At 45.4% G+C, this 27893-nt stretch overlaps 1 protein-coding gene across 2 annotated transcripts in view; it reads right to left on the bottom strand.

The window, feature by feature from the left end:
- Positions 1-27893, bottom strand: part of LOC110525309 (uncharacterized) — a 67558-nt gene that overhangs the window by 13717 nt on the left and 25948 nt on the right. For both annotated transcript variants that reach the window (XM_021605320.3, XM_090237038.1), the window contains exon 8: positions 57-27326. In XM_021605320.3, the coding sequence (XP_021460995.3) occupies positions 57-27326 (27270 nt within the window). The remainder of the gene's footprint in view (positions 1-56; positions 27327-27893) is intronic.

Raw genomic sequence — 27893 nt, 5'->3', positions numbered from 1 at the left:
TATGATATGATATTTCCATAGCACACAATAACATTGTAACATTGACAACCACATACCTGCAATTTCAATTGTCTCGCCAACGATCGTGTGCCCCAAATCCAGTCTGGTCTCAGCTGAAGTGGTAGTTTCTACTCCCTTGATGGGGGGTTCACCCTCGACTAACGTAGGTCCTGATACATTATCATAGTCCATGGTTTCCTCCTCCGCAGACACAGATGAAGGAATACTGTGGATTGTAGCAACTGATTCTGGCTGGTTCTGTCTTCCTGCTGGCGATTCAGTTGTGTACTCTGGCTTTTCCCTCGTTGGCATCTCCGTGGTAGGAGTAACAACTTCCTCAATTTCACCCTGTGCTTCATGTTTCTCAGAGGAGCTTACGACACTAAGGGACTCCGCTCCGGGGTCGGCTGGAGACTGGCGAGATGGTGGACTGGTGACACCTGGCAAAACCCCGGTCTGAATCTGTGCCAACGATTGGGTGGTTTCCTCCACAGTGTCAATCTCTGGCTTCTCAGAAACTGTATTTTCTTCTGGACTGCTCTCAGAACCGGCTGACTTAATTTCAACACTAGAAGTCGTGAGAGAGGGTGAACCAGTGACGGCGGCTGTCAGTTCTGTCTGAGTCACAAAGAGGGATGGGGTGGTCTCCTCTGTTGTGTCATTCTCTGGCTTCAAGGTTGAAGCAATTGTCAACTTTTCCTCCAAACTGCTTTCTGAGCTATAGGAGGATAATACTGATTGAGTCACAGATGGGCTGGACAGTTCATCTGATCTGCTCTCTGAACTCGATGACACACTCTGAATATTCTGTGTTGGGACAGTCTGTGTTGGGACATTCTGTGTTGGGGCAGTTCTGAGCGCTGTTGCTTCCACCTCAGGCTTTGTGGTGGTTATAACGACGGAAGGTATAGATTTAACCTGTACTGGCTCTGAGGTACTTTCATAGTCCACCATTTCATAAATGTATGTCATTGCAGATGGTGTGCTGTTCACTTTAGTTTCTAATACCTTCTCAGTTAGCGGAGAAACAATGATAGGAACGCTTGTCTCTTCAACCGCAGCCTCTTGTTCTGCCTCCTCTGTTGTAGGTACCTGGCTTGAAGCTTCAACTTGTTCCTCTGCCTCTGGTGTGGGTAAAACAGCATCAGTCACTGGAGAAGCAGTAGAGACAAAAGTTGATTCTGAGCTCTGTGCAGGTGCAGTTATAGTTTCTAAAGACTGGCTTGAATCTTCCTTAGGCAGCATGGGACTGGTTGTAGGCAATGCTGTTTCCTCAGAAGAGAGATCAGTATGAGGACGATGAGTAAATGTTATCTCCGACCTGGCCTGTTCAAATGATTCCTCTGGTGTTGTCATGTCTGGTATGGGGGCAAATGTTGTGACAAACTGGACCACCACGTCAGACTCTGATGCTGCCTCAGTGGAATAGACAGAGGCAATTGCCTGCACTGTGCTAGCCAAGAGAGGATCTTCTGTTGAAGAATCGTCTGTAGTGAAACCCTCACTTGTCTGGTGACCTGAGCTCTGGTCATCTGTGGAAGGTAAGACAGAGATGGTAGCTGATGGTTTTCCAGAGCCTGATGGTCTCTCAGTTTGCTCAGTGACTTCACTCTCCTCTGTTACAGTTTCCTGTGATGTTGTTGTAGGTTCCTCTGGACTAAACAGAGAGGAAACTGTAGTAGTTGGTAAGTCTTTGGTAAAAATGTCAAGGGTTTGGTCACCTGAGCTCTCCTTATCTTTATCAGGTAGGACTGAGATCACTGTGCTTTTCACTGAACTGGCAATATATGATGGCTGTCCTGTGTTAGATAGGTCTGTCTGTTTGGTTTCTTCACTATCAGCAGTTGTTTCAGGAGAGGTAAGGTCAGCCACGGATTCATAGACAGCTGATGTTGATGTCTGCAATGGCTTGGCTGTGCTACTGTGTAAATGAGCTTCTGTTACAGGAGACTCCTGGGTGGTCATCGGACTTGTCTCATCTCCAGAACTCTCTTCATCTGTAGAACCTGTTTCTATGTCATCTGTTGGTGTTTCTGTCGGATCAATGGCTGCAGTCTCTTCTGGTGACATCACATGTGGCCTTACCGTGGTTGTCACTTGTTCTGCTTTGACAGTGCTGTGTACAGAAGAAGCTGTTGTAGTGACTGACATAGCAGAGGTATGGGTAGATGCATGTTGGGTAAATGCAATCTCAGACCTAGCCTGTTGGAAAGATTCTTCAAGTTTTGTCACGTCCACCTCGGGGACAAAATCTGTGACAAACTGGTCCACCACATGGAGCATTACAGATGGCGCAACAGTGGAATGGACAGACAAACTTGCCTGGGAGGAAGCTTTCTCTGTTTTCTCAGTCCTAAACAGAGACGACCCTGTAGTAGTTGTAGTCTTTTCAATCTCTGCTGTTGCTTTTTCAGGTGACATTGTTGTGGCTGTTACCTGCTCCATTTTGACAGTGCTGTCAACTGGAGAAACGGTGGTTGTTTTAGACGCTTTACTAAAATTCTCAGGGGTATGGTCACCAGAGCTCTCTTCGTCTGTGGAGGTTATATCCGAAATGGAAGAAAGTGAAGGTTTCTCAGTGCTAAACAGAGAATAAACCGTAGTTGTGGATGTCATTTGTAAACGTACAGTAACAGACTCTTTGGTAAACGTTTTAGGGGTTGGGTCACCAAAGCGTTCTTCATCTGTGGAGGTTAAATCCAAAATGGAAGCAACTGATGGTTTATCTTTGCTATACAGAGAGGAAGTGGCTTCAGAGGGTTTGGGATTTGAAGTCTTCATGTCATCCCCAGAGATGCCCTCCTCTAAAGATGAAGGTACTAGAATGTTAATCTCTGTCGCGTCACCCTCCTTAGCAGCTGTTGAGGTGGGGATTGTGGTTTGGGAGGTCTCCACTACAGAGGTGAAGGTCTCAGATCCAGAGCCTTCAGAGTCGTCTTCTCCTGAAGACTCATCAACAGGCAATGGGCTGGTTGGTTTCACAGTCCCTTTGTCTTCTTCAGTGGACACTGGCGTATGTTGTGTAGGAGTGTCAGACACCTTGGTGGCTTGGGTGGAACTAGATGAAGTTGTTGTGGCCTCCACTTCAGAATGCTCATCAGATGTGTCTTCTACTCTAGCTTTAACAGTAATAGGAGAAGGGGTGGTGGATAATTCAATTGCATCTGTCGGGAATTCCTCACTGCTAACTGTGGTCTGTGAGCTTGTATCTATGGGGAGAGTTGATGCTTGGGATGATACAGGGGCAGAAGGAGTAGGCTCTGTATCAGACTCCTCACCAGTGACACCATCTCCGGAGAACTCATCAATAAACACAGTTGGTGTGGTGAATGCCGTCTGAGAGCTGGACTCCGTGGATAGAGCTCTGGTTTGGGTGGTTTGAGCTACAGAGGACACAAACACTGAAGTAGACACCTCACTAAAAACATCCTCTACAGATGACGAGGTGGTCGTTCTCACAATCTCTGAATGTTTAACTTTTGCAGACCTTCTTGTTGTCTTAGCACTTGCCTCTGCAGATATATCTACAGAGGTGACTGATGGGATTTGTGTTGTGGCCAGACTCAGTGAGTCAATTGTGGAAGACAAACAGTCATCTGTCCCAGACCCTTCAGGTTCTTTTGTCATTGTAATTGAGGACTGTGGTGTCATGGTAATGGCTGTGACTCCCCATGCTTCCTCTGTAAAGATGGTGGGGTAGAGAGGTGAGGAGAGTTCAACCATTGCCACAGTATCAGCGTCAATTATGGTTTCATCTTTAGTGATAATCTCAGGGGTTGTGGTCATGCTCTCTGTAACAGTGGAGAACAGTGTGTCCTCATCTCCGGCCTCCTCTGTAAATATGATAACTGTGCTTGTTGATGGTTTCGTACCGTGCACCACCATGGTGGGGGTCTGGTCAGTTTTGGTTTGGCTGCTTGTTGAGGTGACCTGCTGGTCAGTAACACCCTGGTACATAATAGAGGGGAGAGCAGTGAATGTGGATGACTGTAATCTAAAAGGCACTGTTGTATGGTCTCTGACAGTTGTGTGGTCTCTTGCTACTGTGTGGTCTCCAACAGTTGAATGATCACTCACTGTTGTACGGGCTCTCGTCGTAGTATGGTCTCTTTCGGTTATATGGAATCGGTGTGTTGTACGGTCACTCATAGTTGTGCTATCAGTCATAGTTGTGCGATCATTCACAGTAGCAGGGGGCTGTGTAGCATCTGGACTGATGGGGGTTTCAGTATCTGGGCTGACATGACCCTCATCATCTGGGCCTGGTGTGTTTGACACAATGGATTCTGTTTGGGCTGTTTCCTTGGTAAACATATCAGAGGTCTGGTCACCTGAGCTTTCATCTGAAATTAAGGCAACTGATGATTTCTTTGTACTGCTTGTTTTTCTTTCTGTCACCTCACTTTCCGGGGTCTGAGCTGTGATAGAAACAAACTTAGGTACCTCTGCAGTTGTGCCAGATAATAGGGTTTCATCGACCTCAACAGCTGTTTCTAGGCTGGTGACACTGCTGACAGACAATGTGGTAAATTCCTCCATTGTTGTTGCTGGACTAGACAGGAGATGAGCAGTCGTGCTTGCAGGTTGCTTAGTGGACACGTCTAAATTGTCTTCACCTGAACTCTCATCCTCTGTACCATCATTCTCAACTGTAGAGTCAATTGTCAAGTCACCACTACCATTCTCTGTGAAAGAGACTGTGGAAGCCTCTGATGGTTTACCTGTTATTAACATGGAAGGAGATTGGGTTGATGTGGATTCCTGTGACTGTGTGAACTCTTTTGAAGCATCAACATTTGATGTCCAAGATGTGCTTTCAGTCTCTCTAATTTCGGTCTCATCTGTGGCTACCGTGAATAGGTAATGTGGTTCAGTGGCGGTCTCAACTACTACCTCCTCACCTGAACCCTCTGCCTGAGTTGTCTCTTGGTCATCCTCTGTCTTTGAGATTCCAGATCCCTCCAAGTCCATGGGTGAAGAGGTGAGGTGGGTAGAATGTGTTGATGCCCCGGTTTGTTCCATCAACTGTCCAGTCGATGTATGAACAGTGGTATAACTACTGATAAACTCCATCGTTGAGACTGGTGCCTTGGTAAACGTATCAGTGGTCTGGTCACCAGAACCATCCTCCTCTGTAAGGGTCAAGATTGAACTTGTGGTCTCTTTTGGACTTGATGAGGTGAAAGCACTAACTGACTCTGATGTGGATGCAGTTGTTGCAACAGAGTCCTTGGTGAGCATCTCAGTTGTTGCTGCAGCTGAGCTTGTATCCTCTTCTGAAGTAAGGATGGTGCTTGTCTCTGTTTCATAAAAAATGGGAACAACTGATGTTGTTCCTTTTGCTCTAGTCTGTCCAGAATCTGTTATATCAGTGAGTGCTTCCTGTGAGGTTCCGATCACTGTAGCTGATGTCTCCATTGGTTCCCGTGTCTGATCTATCAGGGTAACAATGGGAGTCATAGATGATTCTTCAGGAATAATTTCAGCTGTGTCCCCTGATCCCTCATCTCTGAGGGTATAAATCAAACCTGTTGTTTTCTCGACAATGGCAGTGACTGAAGGCAGGGCAATTGCAATTGTTGTCTGTGAGGTGACATCCAGAGATGTTGCAATAGTAGATACCTTGGTAAACATATCAGGGGTCTGGTCACCAGAACCATCGTCTTCTGTAATGGTCAAGATTGAACTTGAGGTCACAGTTGGTCTTGTTGTAGTGAAAGCACTAACTGACTCTGATGTGGATGCAGTTGTTGCAAATGACTCCTTCGTGAAAATCTCAGGTGTTGAACCACTTGACCTTCTATCCCCTTCTGAAGTGGGGGCGGTGCTTGTCTCTGTTTCATCAATAAAAGGAACAACTGATGGCATTTCAGAACTTGATGGTGCCCCTGGCTGTTTTGGTCTGACTGTACCATACACTGGAGAAAGAGGGGTGGCAGCTGACTGAGTAGTAAACATATCAGAAGTCAGATCTCCTGAGCTCTCCTCCTCTAGGATGGTAGTCTGAAAATGAGCAATTTTCTCTGTACTATGTAGAGAAGAAAATGTATTAGCAGCAGCAGTCATTATTGACTCCACTGTTGCAATTTCCTTTGATACTGAAGTCGTTATATGACTTGGTTTCTCAGTGCTAAACAGAGAAGTTGCTGAAATTGTAGCAGTCTTTTCACTGTCTTTTGTTGCAGTGTCCTGTTGCGCTGTGGTAGGTTTCTCAGTGCTATACAGAGAAGAAGTTGTATTTGTAGCATTACTTGCAGTCTCAGCTGTTGCAGTTTCATGAGGTTCTCTGGTCAATATTTGTTTTAGCTTCTCAGGGCTAAACAGAGAAGAAACTTTAGTCGTGGACGTCATTTGTTCTGCTTTGACTGTGCTGTATTCAGAATAAACTGTTGTAGTAACAGACTCTTTGGTAAACATATCAGGGGTCTGGTCACCTGAGCTTTTATTGCCTGTGAGTGTTACATTTGAAATGAAAGCAACTGATGGTTTCTCTGTGCTGCTTGCATCTTTTTCTGTCACCTCACTTTCCGGTGTCTGAACTGCGCTAGAAATAAACTTAGGTACCTCTGCAGTTGTGCCGATTGATAGAGTAGCAGCAACCTCAACAGCTGTTTCAAGGGTGGCGTCACCACTGACAGACAATGTGGTAAATTCCTCCTTTGTTGTTGCTGGACTAGACAGGAGAGGAGCAGTCGTGCTTGCAGGTTGCTTACTGAACACATCTGAGATGTCTTCACCTGAACTTTCATGCTCTCTCAGTTCATCCTCAGCTATAGAGTCTATTGTCAAGTCACCACTACCCTGCTCTGTGAAGGAGGCTGTGGAAGCCTCTGTTGGTTTACCTGTGCTTGACATGGAAGGAGATTGGGTTGATGTGGATTCATGGGACTGTGTGATCTCTATTGAAGAAACATTACTTGAACTCTCAGATGTGCTCTCAATGTCTCTGATTTCATTCTCATCGGTTGCTACAGTGAACTGGTACTGTGGTTTAGTGGTGGTTTCCACTGGTGCCTCCTCAACTGTCCCTTCAGGTTTACTTGTCTCCTGGTCGTCATCTGCTGCTGAGATTCCCGAGACCCCCATGTCTACGTAAGTGAATGCAGTGAAAAATGGTGATGATGTGCTTGCTAGTCCAGCTGCTTGGTCCACAGAAGGCTCCAAAGTCTCAACTGCTGCAGTGGGAGATTCTATGGGTGATTCATCTATTTCCTCTGTGGGTGTGATGACTTTTCCTACAGTTGTGCTTTGGAATTGGTCAATGCTGATGATCACATCTTCCTCCGCAATCATCAAAGCTTCTGACCCTAGTGATGTTGGTGTAGTAGATTCCTTGGTAAACATTTCAGGTGTCAGGTAGCCAGAGCTCTCCTCATCAGTGAATGTGACCACTGAGGCTGTCACACTTGAGACAGGGCCAGCTGAAGGTCCATCTGTGCCTGTTGGTTCTTCTGTCTGCTCAACCCCCTTGGTTCCATGAGTTACTTCAGTGCTTACTGATTTTGTAACCAATGAGTCTGTTGAAGATGATGTAGTATGCAGTGGGACTGTTGTAATAGCAGATGTGTCATCACCTGAACTCTCACCTTCTGTGGCATCACTTTCTGAAATAGAGGGTTCTGTCAAGTCTCCACTTCCTTGCTCAGACAATGAAGCAGTAGCTGATTCTATTGTCTCAGCTGTGCTAGTGGATAGAGGGTTTTGGGATGATGTAGATTCTTGGCTGAGCTGTGTGGACTGTGTTGAGGATGCAACACCTAGAGCCTCAGATTTACTCTCGGTCTCTTTGATTTCTGTCTCATCTGTGACTACAGAGAACAGGTCCTGTGGTTTAGTGGTGGTCTCATCTGCTACCTCCACACCTAATCCCTCTACCTGAGTTGTCTCTTGGTCATCCTCTGTCTTTGAGATTCCAGATCCCTCCAAGTCTCTGGATGAAGAGGTGCTGTGGGTATACTGTGCTGATGCACTGGTTTGTTCCATCACCTGTCCAGTCGACGAATGAACAGTGGTATAACTGCTGACAAACTCAATCGATGAGACTGGTGCCTTGGTAAACATATCAGTGGTCTGGTCACCAGAACCATCTTCCTCTGTAAGGGTCAAGATTGAACTTGAGGTCACTATTGGTCTTGATGCAGTGAAAGCACTAACTGACTCTGATGTGGATGAAGTTGTTGCAACAGAGTCCTTGGTGAACATCTCAGTTGTTGCTCCAGCTGACCTTGTATCCTCTTCTGAAGGGAGGATGGTGCTTGTCTCTGTTTCATCAATAATGGGAACAACTGACGGCATTTCTGAGCTTGATGGTACCTCTGGCTGTTCTGGTCTGACTGTACTATACACTAGAGAAAGAAGGGTGGCAGCTGACTGAGTAGTAAACATATCAGAAGTCAGATCTCCTGAGCTCTCCTCCTCTAGGATGGTAGTCTCAAAATTAGCAATTTTCTCTGTACTATGTAGAGAAGAAAATGTATTAGCAGCAGCAGTCATTATCGACTCCACTGTTGCAATTTCCTTTGATACTGAAGTCGTTATATGACTTGGTTTCTCAGTGCTAAACAGAGAAGCTGCTGAAATTGTAGCAGTCTTTTCACTGTCTTTTGTTGCAGTGTCCTGTTGCGCTGTGGTAGGTTTCTCAGTGCTAAACAGAGAAGAAACTTTAGTCGTGGACGTCATTTGTTCTGCTTTGACTGTGCTGTATTCAGAAGAAACTGTTGTAGTAACAGACTCTTTGGTAAACATATCAGGGGTCTGGTCACCTGAGCTTTTATCGCCTGTGAGTGTTACATTTGAAATTAAAGCAACTGATGGTTTCTCTGTGCTGCTTGCATCTTTTTCTGTCACCTCACTTTCCGGTGTCTGAACTGCGCTAGAAATAAACTTAGGTACCTCTGCAGTTGTACCGATTGATAGAGTAGCAGCAACCTCAACAGCTGTTTCAAGGGTGGTGTCACCACTGACAGACAATGTGGTAAATTCCTCCTTTGTTGTTGCTGGACTAGACAGGAGAGGAGCAGTCGTGCTTGCAGGTTGTTTAGTGGACACATCTAAGATGTCTTCACCTGAACTCTCGTGCTCTCTCTGTTCATCCTCAGCTATAGAGTCTATTGTTAAGTCACCACTACCCTGCTCTGTGAAGGAGGCTGTGGAAGCCTCTGTTGGTTTACCTGTGCTTGACATGAAAGGAGATTGGGTTGATGTGGATTCTTGGGACTGTGTGATCTCTATTGAAGAAACATTACTTGGACTCTCAGCTGTGCTCTCAGTCTCTCTGATTTCATTCTCATCGGTTGCTACAGTGAACTGGTACTGTGGTTTAGTGGTGGTTTCCACTGGTGCCTCCTCAACTGTCCCTTCAGGTTTACTTGTCTCCTGGTCGTCATCTGCTGCTGAGATTCCCGAGACCCCCATGTCTACGTAAGTGAATGTAGTGAAAAATGGTGATGATGTGCTTGCTAGTCCAGCTGCTTGGTCCACAGAAGGCGCCAAAGTTTCAACTGCTGCAGTGGGAGATTCTATGGGTGATTCATCTATTTCTTCTGTGGGTGTGATGACTGTTCCTACAGTTGTGCTTTGGAATTGGTCAATTTTGATGATTGCGGAGAAAGATGTGATCATCAAAGCTTCTGACCCTAGTGATGTTGGTGCAGTAGATTCCTTGGTAAACATTTCAGGTGTCAGGTAGCCAGAGCTCTCCTCATCAGTGAATGTGACCACTGAGGCTGTCACACTTGAGACAGGGCCAGCGGAAGGTCCATCTGTGCCTGTTGGTTCTTCTGTCTGCTCAACCCCCTTGGTTCCATGAGTTACTTCAGTGCTTACTGATTTTGTAACCAATGAGTCTGTTGAAGATGATGCAGTATGCAGTGGGACTGTTGTAATAGCAGATGTGTCATCACCTGAACTCTCACCCTCTGTGGCATCACTTTCTGAAATGGTGGGTTCTGTCAAGTCTCCACTTCCTTGCTCAGACAATGAAGCAGGAGCTGATTCTATTGTCTCAGCTGTGCTAGTGGATAGAGGGTTTTGGGATGATGTAGATTCTTGGCTGAGCTGTGTGGACTGTGTTGAGGATGCAACACCTAGAGCCTCAGATTTACTCTCGGTCTCTTTGATTTCTGTCTCATCTGTGACTACAGAGAACAGGTCCTGTGGTTTAGTGGTGGTCTCATCTACTACCTCCACACCTAATCCCTCTGCCTGAGTTGTCTCTTGGTCAGCCTCTGTCTTTGAGATTCCAGATCCCTCCAAGTCTCTGGGAGAAGAGGGGCTGTGTGTATACTGTGTTGATGCACTGTTTTGTTCCATCACCTGTCCAGTCGATGTATGAACAGTGGAATAACTGCTGACAAACTCAATAGTTGAAACTGGTGCCTTGGTAAACATATCAGTGGTCTGGTCACCAGAACCATCTTCCTCTGTAAGGGTCAAGATTGAACTTGAGGTCACTGTTGGTCTTGATGCAGTGAAAGCACTAACTGACTCTGATGTGGATGAAGTTGTTGCAACAGAGTCCTTGGTGAACATCTCAGTTGTTGCTCCAGCTGAGCTTGTATCCTCTTCTGAAGGGAGGATGGTGCTTGTCTCTGTTTCATCAATAATGGGAACAACTGATGGCATTTCTGAGCTTGATGGTACCTCTAGCTGTTCTGGTCTGACTGTACTATACACTAGAGAAAGAAGGGTGGCAGCTGACTGAGTAGTAAACATATCAGAAGTCAGATCTCCTGAGCTCTCCTCTTCTAGGGTGGTAGTTTCAACATGAGCAGTTTTCTCTGTAGTATGTGGAGAAGAAACTGTAGCCGCAGCAGCAGTCATTTTCGACTCCACTGTTGCAGTTTCTTGTGATACTGACGTCGTTATATGTCCTGGCTTCTCAGTGCTAAACAGAGAAGTTGCTATAGTTGTAGAAGTATTTTTACTATCTGCTGTTGCAGTTTCCTGTGACGCTGTGGTAGGCTTCTCAGTGCTATACAGAGAATACGCTGAAGTGATTGTAATCTTTGATATTTCAGCTGCTGCAGTTTCATGCGATGCTGTAGTCACTACTTGTATTGGCTTCTTAGTACTGAACAGAGAATAAACTGTTATTGTTCCTGTGTCTTTGGTAAACATATCAGGTGTCTGATCACCTGAGCTCCCTTTTTCTGTGGTGAGGACTGAACTTTTGTCAGGGGCTGTACTGAGGAACGTAAGTTCTCCCTCTAGTTGTTTGGTAGTTTGAGCAGTTGAAGGTTTATCTTCAACGAGTGAAGCCTCTGCGGTACTGTCATTGAACACCTCTTCAATGTCTGGAGATGTGGATGATGTGACAGCAATGTTAGCTAAACCTGTTTCTTCTGTGCCATACAAAGAAGATATAGGTGTCACAGAGGAAGTCATCGTAAATATCTCAGTTGTTTGGTCACCTGAGCATTCTTCACCTGTAGAGGTGAGGAATGAACTTGTCTCTATGTCACCGGTAATAGGGATAACTGTTGATTTTTCTGTTACTTGTCCTGCTTTCTCTGTGCCATATAGAGACAAAGCAGAAGTAGGAGCTGTCTTTGAGGTCTCATCTGTTGCAAATTCATGTGATGCTGTCATTCCGACATGTCCTGGTTTCTCTGGACTGAAAAGAGCGGAGACCGTGGCGGTTGCAGCGTCTTTGGTAAACATATCAAGAATTGAACTTTTCTCTGTATCATCAATAAGGGGAATACCTGATGTCCTTCCTGTTTCTCTAGTCTGTCCAGATTCTGTTATATCAGTGAGTGCTTCCTGTGAGGTTCCGATCACTGTAGCTGATGTCTCCATTGGTTCCCGTGTCTGATCTATCAGGGTAACAATGGGAGTCGTAGATGATTCTTGGGGAATAATTTCAGCTGTGTCCCCTGATCCCTCATCTCTGAGGGTATAAATCAAACCTGTTGTTTTCTCGACAATGGCAGTGACTGAAGGCAGGGCAATTGCAATTGTTGTCTGTGAGGTGACATCCAGAGATGTTGCAATAGTAGATACCTTGGTAAACATATCAGGGGTCTGGTCACCAGAACCATCTTCCTCTGTAAGGGTCAAGATTGAACTTGAGGTCACAGTTGGTCTTGTTGTAGTGAAAACACTAACTGACTCTGATGTGGATGCAGTTCTTGCAAATGACTCCTTAGTGAAAATCTCAGGTGTTGAACCACTTGACCTTCTATCCCCTTCTGAAGTGGGGGCGGTGCTTGTCTCTGTTTCATCAATAAAAGGAACAACTGATGGCATTTCAGAACTTGATGGTGCCCCTGGCTGTTTTGGTCTGACTGTACCATACACTGGAGAAAGAGGGGTGGCAGCTGACTGAGTAGTAAACATATCAGAAGTCAGATCTCCTGAGCTCTCCTCCTCTAGGATGGTAATCTCAAAATGAGCAGTTTTCTCTGTACTATGTAGAGAAGAAAATGTAATAGCAGCAGCAGTCATTATAGACTCCACTGTTGCAATTTCCTTTGATACTGAAGTCGTTATATGACTTGGTTTCTCAGTGCTAAACAGAGAAGTTGCTGAAATTGTAGCAGTCTTTTCACTGTCTTTTGTTGCAGTGTCCTGTTGCGCTGTGGTAGGTTTCTCAGTGCTAAACAGAGAAGAAACTTTAGTCGTGGACGTGATTTGTTCTGCTTTGACTGTGCTGTATTCAGAAGAAACTGTTGTAGTAACAGACTCTTTGGTAAACATATCAGGGGTCTGGTCACCTGAGCTTTTATCGCCTGTGAGTGTTACATTTGAAATGAAAGCAACTGATGGTTTCTCTGTGCTGCTTGCATCTTTTTCTGTCACCTCACTTTCCGGTGTCTGAACTGCGCTAGAAGTAAACTTAGGTACCTCTGCAGTTGTGCCGATCGATAGAGTATCATCAACCTCAACAGCTGTTTCAAGGGTGGCGTCACCACTGACAGACAATGTGGTAAATTCCTCCTTTGTTGTTGCTGGACTAGACAGGAGAGGAGCAGTCGTGCTTTCAGGTTGCTTAGTGGACACATCTGAGATGTCTTCACCTGAACTCTCGTGCTCTCTCCGTTCATCCTCAGCTATAGAGTCTATTGTCAAGTCACCACTACCCTGCTCTGTGAAGGAGGCTGTGGAAGCCTCTGTTGGTTTACCTGTGCTTGACATGAACGGAGATTGGGTTGATGTCGATTTTTGGGACTGTGTGATCTCTATTGAAGAAACATTACTTGGACTCTCAGATGTGCTCTCAGTCTCTCTGATTTCATTCTCATCGATTGCTACAGTGAACTGGTACTGTGGTTTAGTGGTGGTTTCCACTGGTGCCTCCTCAACTGTCCCTTCAGGTTTACTTGTCTCCTGGTCGTCATCTGCTGCTGAGATTCCCGAGACCCCCATGTCTACGTAAGTGAATGTAGTGAAAAATGGTGATGATGTGCTTGCTAGTCCAGCTGCTTGGTCCAAAGAAGGCGCCAAAGTTTCAACTGCTGCAGTGGGAGATTCTATGGGTGATTCATATATTTCTTCTGTGGGTGTGATGACTGTTCCTACAGTTGTGCTTTGGAATTGGTCAATGCTGATGATTGCGGAGGAAGATGTGATCATCAAAGCTTCTGACCCTAGTGATGTTGGTGTAGTAGATTCCTTGGTAAACATTTCAGGTGTCAGGTAGCCAGAGCTCTCCTCATCAGTGAATGTGACCACTGAGGCTGTCACACTTGAGACAGGGCCAGCTGAAGGTCCATCTGTGTATGTTGGTTCTTCTGTCTGCTCAACCCCCTTGGTTCCATTAGTTACTTCAGTGCTTACTGATTTTGTAACCAATGAGACTGTTGAAGATGATGTAGTATGCAGTGGGACTGTTGTAATAGCAGATGTGTCATCACCTGAACTCTCACCCTCTGTGGCATCACTTTCTGAAATGGTGGGTTCTGTCAAGTCTCCACTTCCTTGCTCGGACAATGAAGCAGGAGTTGATTCTATTGTCTCAGCTGTGCTAGTGGATAGAGGGTTTTGGGATGATGTAGATTCTTGGCTGAGCTGTGTGGACTGTGTTGAGGATGCAACACCTAGAACCTCAGATTTACTCTCGGTCTCTTTGATTTCTGTCTCATCTGTGACTACAGAGAACAGGTCCTGTGGTTTAGTGGTTGTCTCATCTACGACCTCCACACCTAATCCCTCTACCTGAGTTGTCTCTTGGTCATCCTCTGTCTTTGAGATTCCAGATCCCTCCAAGTCTCTGGGTGAAGAGGTGCTGTGTGTATACTGTGTTGATTCACTGGTTTGTTCCATCACCTGTCCAGTAGATGTATGAACAGTGGTATAACTGCTGACAAACTCAATCGTTGAGACTGGTGCCTTGGTAAACATATCAGGTGTCTGGTCACCAGAACCATCTTCTTCTGTAAGGGTCAATATTGAACTTGAGGTCACTGTTGGTCTTGATGCAGTGAAAGCACTAACTGACTCTGATGTGGATGAAGTTGTTGCAACAGAGTCCTTGGTGAACATCTCAGTTGTTGCTCCACCTGAGCTTGTATACTCTTCTGAAGGGAGGATGGTGCTTGTCTCTGTTTCATCAATAATGGGAACAACTGATAGCATTTCTGAGCTTGATGGTACCTCTGGCTGTTCTGGTCTGACAGTACTATACACTAGAGAAAGAAGGGTGGCAGCTGACTGAGTAGTAAACATATCAGAAGTCAGATCTCCTGAGCTCTCCTCCTCTAGGATGGTAGTTTCAACATGAGCAGTTTCCTCTGTACTATGTAGAGAAGAAAATGTATTAGCAGCAGCAGTCATTATCGACTCCACTGTTGTAATTTCCTTTGATACTGAAGTCGTTATATGACTTGGTTTCTCACTGCTAAACAGAGAAGTTGCTGAAATTGTAGCAGTCTTTTCACTGTCTTTTGTTGCAGTGTCCTGTTGCGCTGTGGTAGGTTTCTCAGTGCTATACAGAGAAGAAATTGTATTTGTAGCATTACTTGCAGTCTCAGCTGTTGCAGTTTCATGAGGTTCTCTGGTCAATATTTGTTTTAGCTTCTCAGTGCTAAACAGAGAAGAAACTTTAGTCGTGGACGTCATTTGTTCTGCTTTGACTGTGCTGTATTCAGAAGAAACCGTTGTAGTAACAGACTCTTTGGTAAACATATCAGGGGTCTGGTCACCTGAGCTTTTATCGCCTGCGAGTGTTACATTTGAAATGAAAGCAACTGATGGTTTCTCTGTGCTGCTTGCATCTTTTTCTGTCACCTCACTTTCCGGTGTCTGAACTGCGCTAGAAGTAAACTTAGGTACCTCTGCAGTTGTGCCGATTGATAGAGTAGCATCAACCTCAACAGCTGTTTCAAGGGTGGCGTCACCACTGACAGACAATGTGGTAAATTCCTCCTTTGTTGTTGCTGGACTAGACAGGAGAGGAGCAGTCGTGCTTTCAGGTTGCTTAGTGGACACATCTGAGATGTCTTCACCTGAACTCTCGTGCTCTCTCCGTTCATCCTCAGCTATAGAGTCTATTGTCAAGTCACCACTACCCTGCTCTGTGAAGGAGGCTGTGGAAGCCTCTGCTGGTTTACCTGTGCTTGACATGGAAGGAGATTGGGTTGATGTGGATTCTTGGGACTGTGTGATCTCTATTGAAGAAACATTCCTTTGACTCTCAGATGTCCTCTCAGTCTCTTCGATTTCATTCTCATCGGTTGCTACAGTGAACTGGTACTGTGGTTTAGTGGTGGTTTCCACTGGTGCCTCCTCAACTGACCCTTCAGGTTTACTTGTCTCCTGGTCGTCATCTGCTGCTGAGATTCCCGAGACCCCCATGTCTACGTAAGTGAATGCAGTGACAAATGGTGATGATGTGCTTGCTAGTCCAGTTGCTTTGTCCACAGAAGGCTCCAAAGTTTCAACTGCTGCAGTGGGAGATTCTATGGGTGATTCATATATTTCTTCTGTGGGTGTGATGACTTTTCCTACAGTTGTGCTTTGGAATTGGTCAATGCCGATGATTGGGGAGGAAGATGTGATCATCAAAGCTTCTGAACCTAGTGATGTTGGTGTAGTAGATTCCTTGGTAAACATTTCAGGTGTCAGGTAGCCAGAGCTCTCCTCATCAGTGAATGTGACCACTGAGGCTGTCACACTTGAGACAGGGCCAGCTGAAGGTCCATCTGTGCCTGTTGGTTCTTCTGTCTGCTCAACCCCCTTGGTTCCATGAGTTACTTCAGTGCTTACTGATTTTGTAACCAATGAGTCTGTTGAAGATGATGTAGTATGCAGTGGGACTGTTGTAATAGCAGATGTGTCATCACCTGAACTCTCACCTTCTGTGGCATCACTTTCTGAAATAGAGGGTTCTGTCAAGTCTCCACTTCCTTGCTCAGACAATGAAGCAGTATGTGATTCTATTGTCTCAGCTGTGCTAGTGGATAGAGGGTTTTGGGTTGATGTAGATTCTTGGCTGAGCTGTGTGGACTGTGTTGAGGCTGCAACACCTAGAACCTCAGATTTACTCTCGGTCTCTTTGATTTCTGTCTCATCTGTGACTACAGAGAACAGGTCCTGTGGTTTAGTGGTTGTCTCATCTACGACCTCCACACCTAATCCCTCTACCTGAGTTGTCTCTTGGTCATCCTCTGTCTTTGAGATTCCAGATCCCTCCAAGTCTCTGGGTGAAGAGGTGCTGTGTGTATACTGTGTTGATTCACTGGTTTGTTCCATCACCTGTCCAGTAGATGTATGAACAGTGGTATAACTGCTGACAAACTCAATCGTTGAGACTGGTGCCTTGGTAAACATATCAGTGGTCTGGTCACCAGAACCATCTTCTTCTGTAAGGGTCAATATTGAACTTGAGGTCACTGTTGGTCTTGATGCAGTGAAAGCACTAACTGACTCTGATGTGGATGAAGTTGTTGCAACAGAGTCCTTGGTGAACATCTCAGTTGTTGCTCCACCTGAGCTTGTATACTCTTCTGAAGGGAGGATGGTGCTTGTCTCTGTTTCATCAATAATGGGAACAACTGATAGCATTTCTGAGCTTGATGGTACCTCTGGCTGTTCTGGTCTGACAGTACTATACACTAGAGAAAGAAGGGTGGCAGCTGACTGAGTAGTAAACATATCAGAAGTCAGATCTCCTGAGCTCTCCTCCTCTAGGGTGGTAGTTTCAACATGAGCAGTTTCCTCTGTACTATGTAGAGAAGAAAATGTATTAGCAGCAGCAGTCATTATCGACTCCACTGTTGCAATTTCCTTTGATACTGAAGTCGTTATATGACTTGGTTTCTCAGTGCTAAACAGAGAAGTTGCTGAAATTGTAGCAGTCTTTTCACTGTCTTTTGTTGCAGTGTCCTGTTGCGCTGTGGTAGGTTTCTCAGTGCTATACAGAGAAGAAATTGTATTTGTAGCATTACTTGCAGTCTCAGCTGTTGCAGTTTCATGAGGTTCTCTGGTCAATATTTGTTTTAGCTTCTCAGTGCTAAACAGAGAAGAAACTTTAGTCGTGGGCGTCATTTGTTCTGCTTTGACTGTGCTGTATTCAGAAGAAACCGTTGTAGTAACAGACTCTTTGGTAAACATATCAGGGGTCTGGTCACCTGAGCTTTTATCGCCTGCGAGTGTTACATTTGAAATGAAAGCAACTGATGGTTTCTCTGTGCTGCTTGCATCTTTTTCTGTCACCTCACTTTCCGGTGTCTGAACTGCGCTAGAAGTAAACTTAGGTACCTCTGCAGTTGTGCCGATTGATAGAGTAGCATCAACCTCAACAGCTGTTTCAAGGGTGGCGTCACCACTGACAGACAATGTGGTAAATTCCTCCTTTGTTGTTGCTGGACTAGACAGGAGAGGAGCAGTCGTGCTTTCAGGTTGCTTAGTGGACACATCTGAGATGTCTTCACCTGAACTCTCGTGCTCTCTCCGTTCATCCTCAGCTATAGAGTCTATTGTCAAGTCACCACTACCCTGCTCTGTGAAGGAGGCTGTGGAAGCCTCTGCTGGTTTACCCGTGCTTGACATGGAAGGAGATTGGGTTGATGTGGATTCTTGGGACTGTGTGATCTCTATTGAAGAAACATTCCTTTGACTCTCAGATGTCCTCTCAGTCTCTCCGATTTCATTCTCATCGGTTGCTACAGTGAACTGGTACTGTGGTTTAGTGGTGGTTTCCACTGGTGCCTCCTCAACTGACCCTTCAGGTTTACTTGTCTCCTGGTCGTCATCTGCTGCTGAGATTCCCGAGACCCCCATGTCTACGTAAGTGAATGCAGTGACAAATGGTGATGATGTGCTTGCTAGTCCAGTTGCTTTGTCCACAGAAGGCTCCAAAGTTTCAACTGCTGCAGTGGGAGATTCTATGGGTGATTCATATATTTCTTCTGTGGGTGTGATGACTTTTCCTACAGTTGTGCTTTGGAATTGGTCAATGCCGATGATTGGGGAGGAAGATGTGATCATCAAAGCTTCTGAACCTAGTGATGTTGGTGTAGTAGATTCCTTGGTAAACATTTCAGGTGTCAGGTAGCCAGAGCTCTCCTCATCAGTGAATGTGACCACTGAGGCTGTCACACTTGAGACAGGGCCAGCTGAAGGTCCATCTGTGCCTGTTGGTTCTTCTGTCTGCTCAACCCCCTTGGTTCCATGAGTTACTTCAGTGCTTACTGATTTTGTAACCAATGAGTCTGTTGAAGATGATGTAGTATGCAGTGGGACTGTTGTAATAGCAGATGTGTCATCACCTGAACTCTCACCTTCTGTGGCATCACTTTCTGAAATAGAGGGTTCTGTCAAGTCTCCACTTCCTTGCTCAGACAATGAAGCAGTATGTGATTCTATTGTCTCAGCTGTGCTAGTGGATAGAGGGTTTTGGGTTGATGTAGATTCTTGGCTGAGCTGTGTGGACTGTGTTGAGGCTGCAACACCTAGAACCTCAGATTTACTCTCGGTCTCTTTGATTTCTGTCTCATCTGTGACTACAGAGAACAGGTCCTGTGGTTTAGTGGTGGTCTCATCTACGACCTCCACACCTAATCCCTCTACCTGAGTTGTCTCTTGGTCATCCTCTGTCTTTGAGATTCCAGATCCCTCCAAGTCTCTGGGTGAAGAGGTGCTGTGTGTATACTGTGTTGATTCACTGGTTTGTTCCATCACCTGTCCAGTAGATGTATGAACAGTGGTATAACTGCTGACAAACTCAATCGTTGAGACTGGTGCCTTGGTAAACATATCAGTGGTCTGGTCACCGGAACCATCTTCTTCTGTAAGGGTCAATATTGAACTTGAGGTCACTGTTGGTCTTGATGCAGTGAAAGCACTAACTGACTCTGATGTGGATGAAGTTGTTGCAACAGAGTCCTTGGTGAACATCTCAGTTGTTGCTCCACCTGAGCTTGTATACTCTTCTGAAGGGAGGATGGTGCTTGTCTCTGTTTCATCAATAATGGGAACAACTGATAGCATTTCTGAGCTTGATGGTACCTCTGGCTGTTCTGGTCTGACAGTACTATACACTAGAGAAAGAAGGGTGGCAGCTGACTGAGTAGTAAACATATCAGAAGTCAGATCTCCTGAGCTCTCCTCCTCTAGGATGGTAGTTTCAACATGAGCAGTTTCCTCTGTACTATGTAGAGAAGAAAATGTATTAGCAGCAGCAGTCATTATCGACTCCACTGTTGCAATTTCCTTTGATACTGAAGTCGTTATATGACTTGGTTTCTCACTGCTAAACAGAGAAGTTGCTGAAATTGTAGCAGTCTTTTCACTGTCTTTTGTTGCAGTGTCCTGTTGCGCTGTGGTCGTTTTCTCAGTGCTATACAGAGAAGAAATTGTATTTGTAGCATTACTTGCAGTCTCAGCTGTTGCAGTTTCATGAGGTTCTCTGGTCAATATTTGTTTTAGCTTCTCAGTGCTAAACAGAGAAGAAACTTTAGTCGTGGACGTCATTTGTTCTGCTTTGACTGTGCTGTATTCAGAAGAAACCGTTGTAGTAACAGACTCTTTGGTAAACATATCAGGGGTCTGGTCACCTGAGCTTTTATCGCCTGCGAGTGTTACATTTGAAATGAAAGCAACTGATGGTTTCTCTGTGCTGCTTGCATCTTTTTCTGTCACCTCACTTTCCGGTGTCTGAACTGCGCTAGAAGTAAACTTAGGTACCTCTGCAGTTGTGCCGATTGATAGAGTAGCATCAACCTCAACAGCTGTTTCAAGGGTGGCGTCACCACTGACAGACAATGTGGTAAATTCCTCCTTTGTTGTTGCTGGACTAGACAGGAGAGGAGCAGTCGTGCTTTCAGGTTGCTTAGTGGACACATCTGAGATGTCTTCACCTGAACTCTCGTGCTCTCTCCGTTCATCCTCAGCTATAGAGTCTATTGTCAAGTCACCACTACCCTGCTCTGTGAAGGAGGCTGTGGAAGCCTCTGCTGGTTTACCTGTGCTTGACATGGAAGGAGATTGGGTTGATGTGGATTCTTGGGACTGTGTGATCTCTATTGAAGAAACATTCCTTTGACTCTCAGATGTCCTCTCAGTCTCTCCGATTTCATTCTCATCGGTTGCTACAGTGAACTGGTACTGTGGTTTAGTGGTGGTTTCCACTGGTGCCTCCTCAACTGACCCTTCAGGTTTACTTGTCTCCTGGTCGTCATCTGCTGCTGAGATTCCCGAGACCCCCATGTCTACGTAAGTGAATGCAGTGACAAATGGTGATGATGTGCTTGCTAGTCCAGTTGCTTTGTCCACAGAAGGCTCCAAAGTTTCAACTGCTGCAGTGGGAGATTCTATGGGTGATTCATATATTTCTTCTGTGGGTGTGATGACTTTTCCTACAGTTGTGCTTTGGAATTGGTCAATGCCGATGATTGGGGAGGAAGATGTGATCATCAAAGCTTCTGAACCTAGTGATGTTGGTGTAGTAGATTCCTTGGTAAACATTTCAGGTGTCAGGTAGCCAGAGCTCTCCTCATCAGTGAATGTGACCACTGAGGCTGTCACACTTGAGACAGGGCCAGCTGAAGGTCCATCTGTGCCTGTTGGTTCTTCTGTCTGCTCAACCCCCTTGGTTCCATGAGTTACTTCAGTGCTTACTGATTTTGTAACCAATGAGTCTGTTGAAGATGATGTAGTATGCAGTGGGACTGTTGTAATAGCAGATGTGTCATCACCTGAACTCTCACCTTCTGTGGCATCACTTTCTGAAATAGAGGGTTCTGTCAAGTCTCCACTTCCTTGCTCAGACAATGAAGCAGTATGTGATTCTATTGTCTCAGCTGTGCTAGTGGATAGAGGGTTTTGGGTTGATGTAGATTCTTGGCTGAGCTGTGTGGACTGTGTTGAGGCTGCAACACCTAGAACCTCAGATTTACTCTCGGTCTCTTTGATTTCTGTCTCATCTGTGACTACAGAGAACAGGTCCTGTGGTTTAGTGGTGGTCTCATCTACGACCTCCACACCTAATCCCTCTACCTGAGTTGTCTCTTGGTCATCCTCTGTCTTTGAGATTCCAGATCCCTCCAAGTCTCTGGGTGAAGAGGTGCTGTGTGTATACTGTGTTGATTCACTGGTTTGTTCCATCACCTGTCCAGTAGATGTATGAACAGTGGTATAACTGCTGACAAACTCAATCGTTGAGACTGGTGCCTTGGTAAACATATCAGTGGTCTGGTCACCGGAACCATCTTCTTCTGTAAGGGTCAATATTGAACTTGAGGTCACTGTTGGTCTTGATGCAGTGAAAGCACTAACTGACTCTGATGTGGATGAAGTTGTTGCAACAGAGTCCTTGGTGAACATCTCAGTTGTTGCTCCACCTGAGCTTGTATACTCTTCTGAAGGGAGGATGGTGCTTGTCTCTGTTTCATCAATAATGGGAACAACTGATAGCATTTCTGAGCTTGATGGTACCTCTGGCTGTTCTGGTCTGACAGTACTATACACTAGAGAAAGAAGGGTGGCAGCTGACTGAGTAGTAAACATATCAGAAGTCAGATCTCCTGAGCTCTCCTCCTCTAGGATGGTAGTTTCAACATGAGCAGTTTCCTCTGTACTATGTAGAGAAGAAAATGTATTAGCAGCAGCAGTCATTATCGACTCCACTGTTGCAATTTCCTTTGATACTGAAGTCGTTATATGACTTGGTTTCTCACTGCTAAACAGAGAAGTTGCTGAAATTGTAGCAGTCTTTTCACTGTCTTTTGTTGCAGTGTCCTGTTGCGCTGTGGTCGTTTTCTCAGTGCTATACAGAGAAGAAATTGTATTTGTAGCATTACTTGCAGTCTCAGCTGTTGCAGTTTCATGAGGTTCTCTGGTCAATATTTGTTTTAGCTTCTCAGTGCTAAACAGAGAAGAAACTTTAGTCGTGGACGTCATTTGTTCTGCTTTGACTGTGCTGTATTCAGAAGAAACCGTTGTAGTAACAGACTCTTTGGTAAACATATCAGGGGTCTGGTCACCTGAGCTTTTATCGCCTGCGAGTGTTACATTTGAAATGAAAGCAACTGATGGTTTCTCTGTGCTGCTTGCATCTTTTTCTGTCACCTCACTTTCCGGTGTCTGAACTGCGCTAGAAGTAAACTTAGGTACCTCTGCAGTTGTGCCGATTGATAGAGTAGCATCAACCTCAACAGCTGTTTCAAGGGTGGCGTCACCACTGACAGACAATGTGGTAAATTCCTCCTTTGTTGTTGCTGGACTAGACAGGAGAGGAGCAGTCGTGCTTTCAGGTTGCTTAGTGGACACATCTGAGATGTCTTCACCTGAACTCTCGTGCTCTCTCCGTTCATCCTCAGCTATAGAGTCTATTGTCAAGTCACCACTACCCTGCTCTGTGAAGGAGGCTGTGGAAGCCTCTGCTGGTTTACCTGTGCTTGACATGGAAGGAGATTGGGTTGATGTGGATTCTTGGGACTGTGTGATCTCTATTGAAGAAACATTCCTTTGACTCTCAGATGTCCTCTCAGTCTCTCCGATTTCATTCTCATCGGTTGCTACAGTGAACTGGTACTGTGGTTTAGTGGTGGTTTCCACTGGTGCCTCCTCAACTGACCCTTCAGGTTTACTTGTCTCCTGGTCGTCATCTGCTGCTGAGATTCCCGAGACCCCCATGTCTACGTAAGTGAATGCAGTGACAAATGGTGATGATGTGCTTGCTAGTCCAGTTGCTTTGTCCACAGAAGGCTCCAAAGTTTCAACTGCTGCAGTGGGAGATTCTATGGGTGATTCATATATTTCTTCTGTGGGTGTGATGACTTTTCCTACAGTTGTGCTTTGGAATTGGTCAATGCCGATGATTGGGGAGGAAGATGTGATCATCAAAGCTTCTGAACCTAGTGATGTTGGTGTAGTAGATTCCTTGGTAAACATTTCAGGTGTCAGGTAGCCAGAGCTCTCCTCATCAGTGAATGTGACCACTGAGGCTGTCACACTTGAGACAGGGCCAGCTGAAGGTCCATCTGTGCCTGTTGGTTCTTCTGTCTGCTCAACCCCCTTGGTTCCATGAGTTACTTCAGTGCTTACTGATTTTGTAACCAATGAGTCTGTTGAAGATGATGTAGTATGCAGTGGGACTGTTGTAATAGCAGATGTGTCATCACCTAAACTCTCACCTTCTGTGGCATCACTTTCTGAAATAGAGGGTTCTGTCAAGTCTCCACTTCCTTGCTCAGACAATGAAGCAGTATGTGATTCTATTGTCTCAGCTGTGCTAGTGGATAGAGGGTTTTGGGTTGATGTAGATTCTTGGCTGAGCTGTGTGGACTGTGTTGAGGCTGCAACACTTAGAGCCTCAGATTTACTCTCGGTCTCTCTGATTTCTGTCTCATCTGTGGCTACAGCGAACTGGTCCTGTGGTTTACTGGTGGTTTCAACTACTACCTCCACACTTAATCCTTCTGACTGAGTTGTCTCTTGGTCATCCTCTGTCTTTGAGATTCCAGATCCCTCCAAGTCCATGGGTGAAGAGGTGCTGTGGGTAGTATGTGTTGATGCCCCGGTTTGTTCCATCACCTTTCCAGTAGATGTATGAACAGTGGTATATCTACTGAAAAACTCAATCATTGAGACTGGTGCCTTGGTAAACATATCAGGTGTCTGGTCACCAGAACCATCTTCCTCTGTAATGGTCAAGATTGAACTTGAGGTCACTGTTAGTCTTGATGTAGTGAAAGCACTAAGTGACTCTGATGTGGATGTAGTTGTTGCAACAGACTCCTTGGTGAACTTCTCAGCTGTTGCTCCATTTGAGCTTGTATCCTCTTCTGTGTGAACAGTAACAGGGGTACCTAAATGTTTTTCTGTGCTTGTTGGCCTCTCTGTGACTTCTGTGACTATCTCCGCTGTTGCATTTTCTTGTGACATTGTTTTCTCTGTGCTATATACAGATGAAACTGTAGTAGTAGCAGTTGCAGTGTCAGGTGTTGCAGTTTCATGTGATGAAGTGGTTACTTGTCCGGGTTTCTCAGTGCTATACAGAGAAGTAGCTGTCTGTGGAGACTCCCCTGTTGCAGTTCCATGTGATGCTGTAGTCTCTACATGTTCTGGGTTCTCAGTACTAAACAGAGTAAAAGTGGTGGTTGTTGTGGTTGCAGAGTCTATGGTGAACGTATCTCTTGTCTGGTCAACTGAGCTTTCTTTGTCTGTAGAGGAGATAACTGTGCTCGTCACCACCTCATCAATAACAGGTGTAACTGATGGTTTTTCTGAACCCGATGATTTCTCAGTCTGCCCTGTAACTTCACTCTTTCCTGTTGTGATCATTACATGTGGCATTTCAGTGGTTGTCATTTGTTCTGCTTTGACTGTGCTACAAACAGAAGAAACTGTTGAAGTGACAGGCTCTTTGGTAAACATATCAGGAGTCTGATCACCTGAGCTCTCTTCATCTGTGGTGAGAGCTGAGCTTGTCTCTGTAACAGGAATAGATGAAGGTTTTTCTGAGCCTCCCAGTTTCTCAACCTGCTCTCTAACTGCACTCTCTGCCGTTTCATATGACACTGTGGTAGTAATTACTGGTTTCTCAGTGCTATAAAAATAAGACACTCTGGGAATTGCAGTGTCTTTGGTGTAAATCTCACTTGTCAGGTCACCTGAGGTCACTGTCGAGGATAGGGTTGAGCTTGCCTCAGTCACTTGATTATCCACATTAGCTCCACTAGAAACAGCTGGGCTGAAAGTCACAGAAGGTGAGACTGTTGGTGACACATCAACTTTTTTACTGGGTTCAATGCTTGATGATAATGTTGATTTCTCATCCTCCATTTTGCTCATGCTGAACATAGGAGTTGCTGTTGTCACAAGAGACTCCTTAGTGGACATCGGAGAAATCTCATCTTCATCTGTAGGGGTGACGGCTGTGCTAGTCTTTGTGTCATCACTAATCGGAGTAGCTGATGGTTTCTCTGTTTGCTCTGTAGCCTCACTGGTTGCTATTGAGCTTGTGGTCACATCATGTTCTGTTTTGACTGTACTATAAAGAGGAGAGAGCGGTGTTGCAGTAGATGTGCTAGTAAAGATACTCGAGTCACCTGAACTTTCTTCCTCCGTAATAGTTGGGGTAACTGAAGGTTTATCTTTGCTTGTGGTCTCTTCATCTTGTTTAGGTACCTCACTTGTCAGAATTGTGCCCTGTGTGGTGTATCGGCTGACTAAGTCTGAGAGAGTTGCCATGGTTGTCTTAATCATCTGAATAGTATTATATATTGGAGTTGTTGAAGGAAATTCTTTGCTGGACATTGGAGATATTGCCAGACTCTCAGAACCCTCTTCATCTGAAGTTGTCTCAGTCTCATCAATGACAGGAACAACTAATGGTTTCTCTGTGCCTGTTCGGTCTTTGGTCGGTGCTGTTATCTCACTTTCCTGTGTAGTGTCTGCTGAGCTTGTTCTTGGTAACGTTGTTGTGGATCCTAACAAGATCTGTTCCATGTTGGATGATGGAGAGCTGGTTGTGAACATATCAGGAGTGTGGTCTCCTGTGGTCTCCTGCTCTGGTGTGGAAACAATATGCGCTGCAGTCGTGTCTTTCACGGTGGGAGACACAAGAGGCTGGCTAACTGTTGTTCCCTCTTTCTGGCTTGTCAAAAATTCAGCAGTGGTAGAGCTCAAGGAATGAGATTTCGTGCTGCCTGCCTCTTTGGATGGCGTCACCTCAGTCGTGATTGTTTCTCCTAAAGTTGTTTGGGCACTTGTTGTTAAGGAAGGCAGAGTGGTGCTGGTTGGTTCCTGAGGAGTGTGTGTGTCCTGTGCTGATCCTTCCTCCTCGCCTGAGGTGGAGCCCTCAATGTCACTGGGGGTCGCTGGCGGTGAGCCATCTTCAACATCAACAGAAGTGGGTGTAGGGACGGACAGTAAAGGGGTTTGAGTGGAGATTACAACATCTGGAACAGCAGAGGTGCTCTTTGTTCCTTCTGCAATTTCAGGCGCATCTGTGGACACGTGCAGTTCAGTTGTGGGAGAGAGAGAGAGCTCTTCCACAGACCCTTCTGGCTGAGTCACCTCAGCATTACTGTCATCATCCGGGGGTTGTGTCTCTGATCCCTCCACCTCTTTGTCAAACACAGAGGTGCTGACTTGCTGGCTTCCTTCAGGGGGTGTGGGTGTATGAGATGTTTGGGTTTGTTCTGACGCTTTGGTTACTGCTGTGCCAGATGGTGAAACAGTGGACACTGCTTCAGTGGACGTAGTTATGATGTCACTTGGTCCCTCTCTGGTTTCTGAAAAAGATGATACACCCTTGGCTGTTTGCTCTGTTTTGGATGGGGTGGTTTCCACAATTGTTGTGACAGGTGCAGAGGTTGCAGTCACTTCTGTCTTTACAGCAGGGCCTTGTGCGGTTTCCTCAACCTGCTCTGGAGGTGACAGAGGAGGAGTTGACTCCACATTAACTATCTCAGGGCCATAGCTTTCAAAAAATGTGTCCAGAGTGGACATTGACAAAGGCAGTGGGGAAGTTGAGAACAGTTCCTCCTTGGGCACCAAAGAGATCTCATTCTGAACCTCAGTCTCATCTGTTATAGTACCAATCTCTATCACAGAGTAATCAAAAACGGTGGGGGTCATCTCCTCCTCGCTGCCCCCCAGAGCAGTCACATTGCCCTCAAACTGGAACTGGTCTCCTCCTGGTCTCCTCCCAACCTCCTCCTCTACCCGTCTTCTCTCTGGCTCCAGGGTCACCTCATGTTTTCCATTGATGAAGCTCAGCATTGGGGTGATGGTGACAGCAGCAGAGGAGAATAAGTCAGGTTCTCCACTGGCCAGCATGGGCTCACCATTCACCAGGGAGGGGGTGGCCTGGTCAGGAACAGCAGGGATGATAGGGAACTGACTCAAAGTGTCTAAGATCAGCAGAGTCGCATCCACTGAAAATGGACAGAGAAATGGAAAGAAAAGAAGAGTGCAAAAGAGAAAGAGAGAGAGAGGGATAGGGAGAAAGAGGGGGGAAAGAGACTGATTAGCATACATGACAATGACACTATAAAAAGTCATTGTGTTGCTAACATTAGTTGATGCATTTATTTATACTTAATACTAAATAATTATTGAAAGTGATTGATAAAGTGCACAAAATGAACAATTGTGACATTGTTCTTAAACTTATTATTAGATTTCTTTCCTCCTGAAATGTAACCTCACTGAACACAGTAATGGTCATTCTCTACAATTTTACTAAGGTGTGGATTTTCCAAAGATACAAAGAGTAGATTATGTGAAAATATACACATTCCTATCCATACGGAAATTGAAAAGCATTCCCACTGGGCACAGACGTCTAGTTTTGATTTACATTTCATTAAGTTGTGAATTCAACAACACATTTCACCATGTCATTGGATTTAGGTTGAAAGTTGGGTGAAAAAAATACAAAATGCTCTGACCTTTTGCAAATCCAACACATTTTCCATGTTGATTCAACGTCATCACATAGG

Source organism: Oncorhynchus mykiss, chromosome 6 (assembly GCF_057628025.1).
Source record: "Oncorhynchus mykiss isolate SJ-2025 chromosome 6, ASM5762802v1, whole genome shotgun sequence".
In the NCBI taxonomy this organism is placed as follows: Eukaryota; Metazoa; Chordata; class Actinopteri; order Salmoniformes; family Salmonidae; genus Oncorhynchus; species Oncorhynchus mykiss.
Note: the sequence above shows the minus strand (reverse complement) of the source record. Positions and strands in the feature narration are given on the sequence as shown.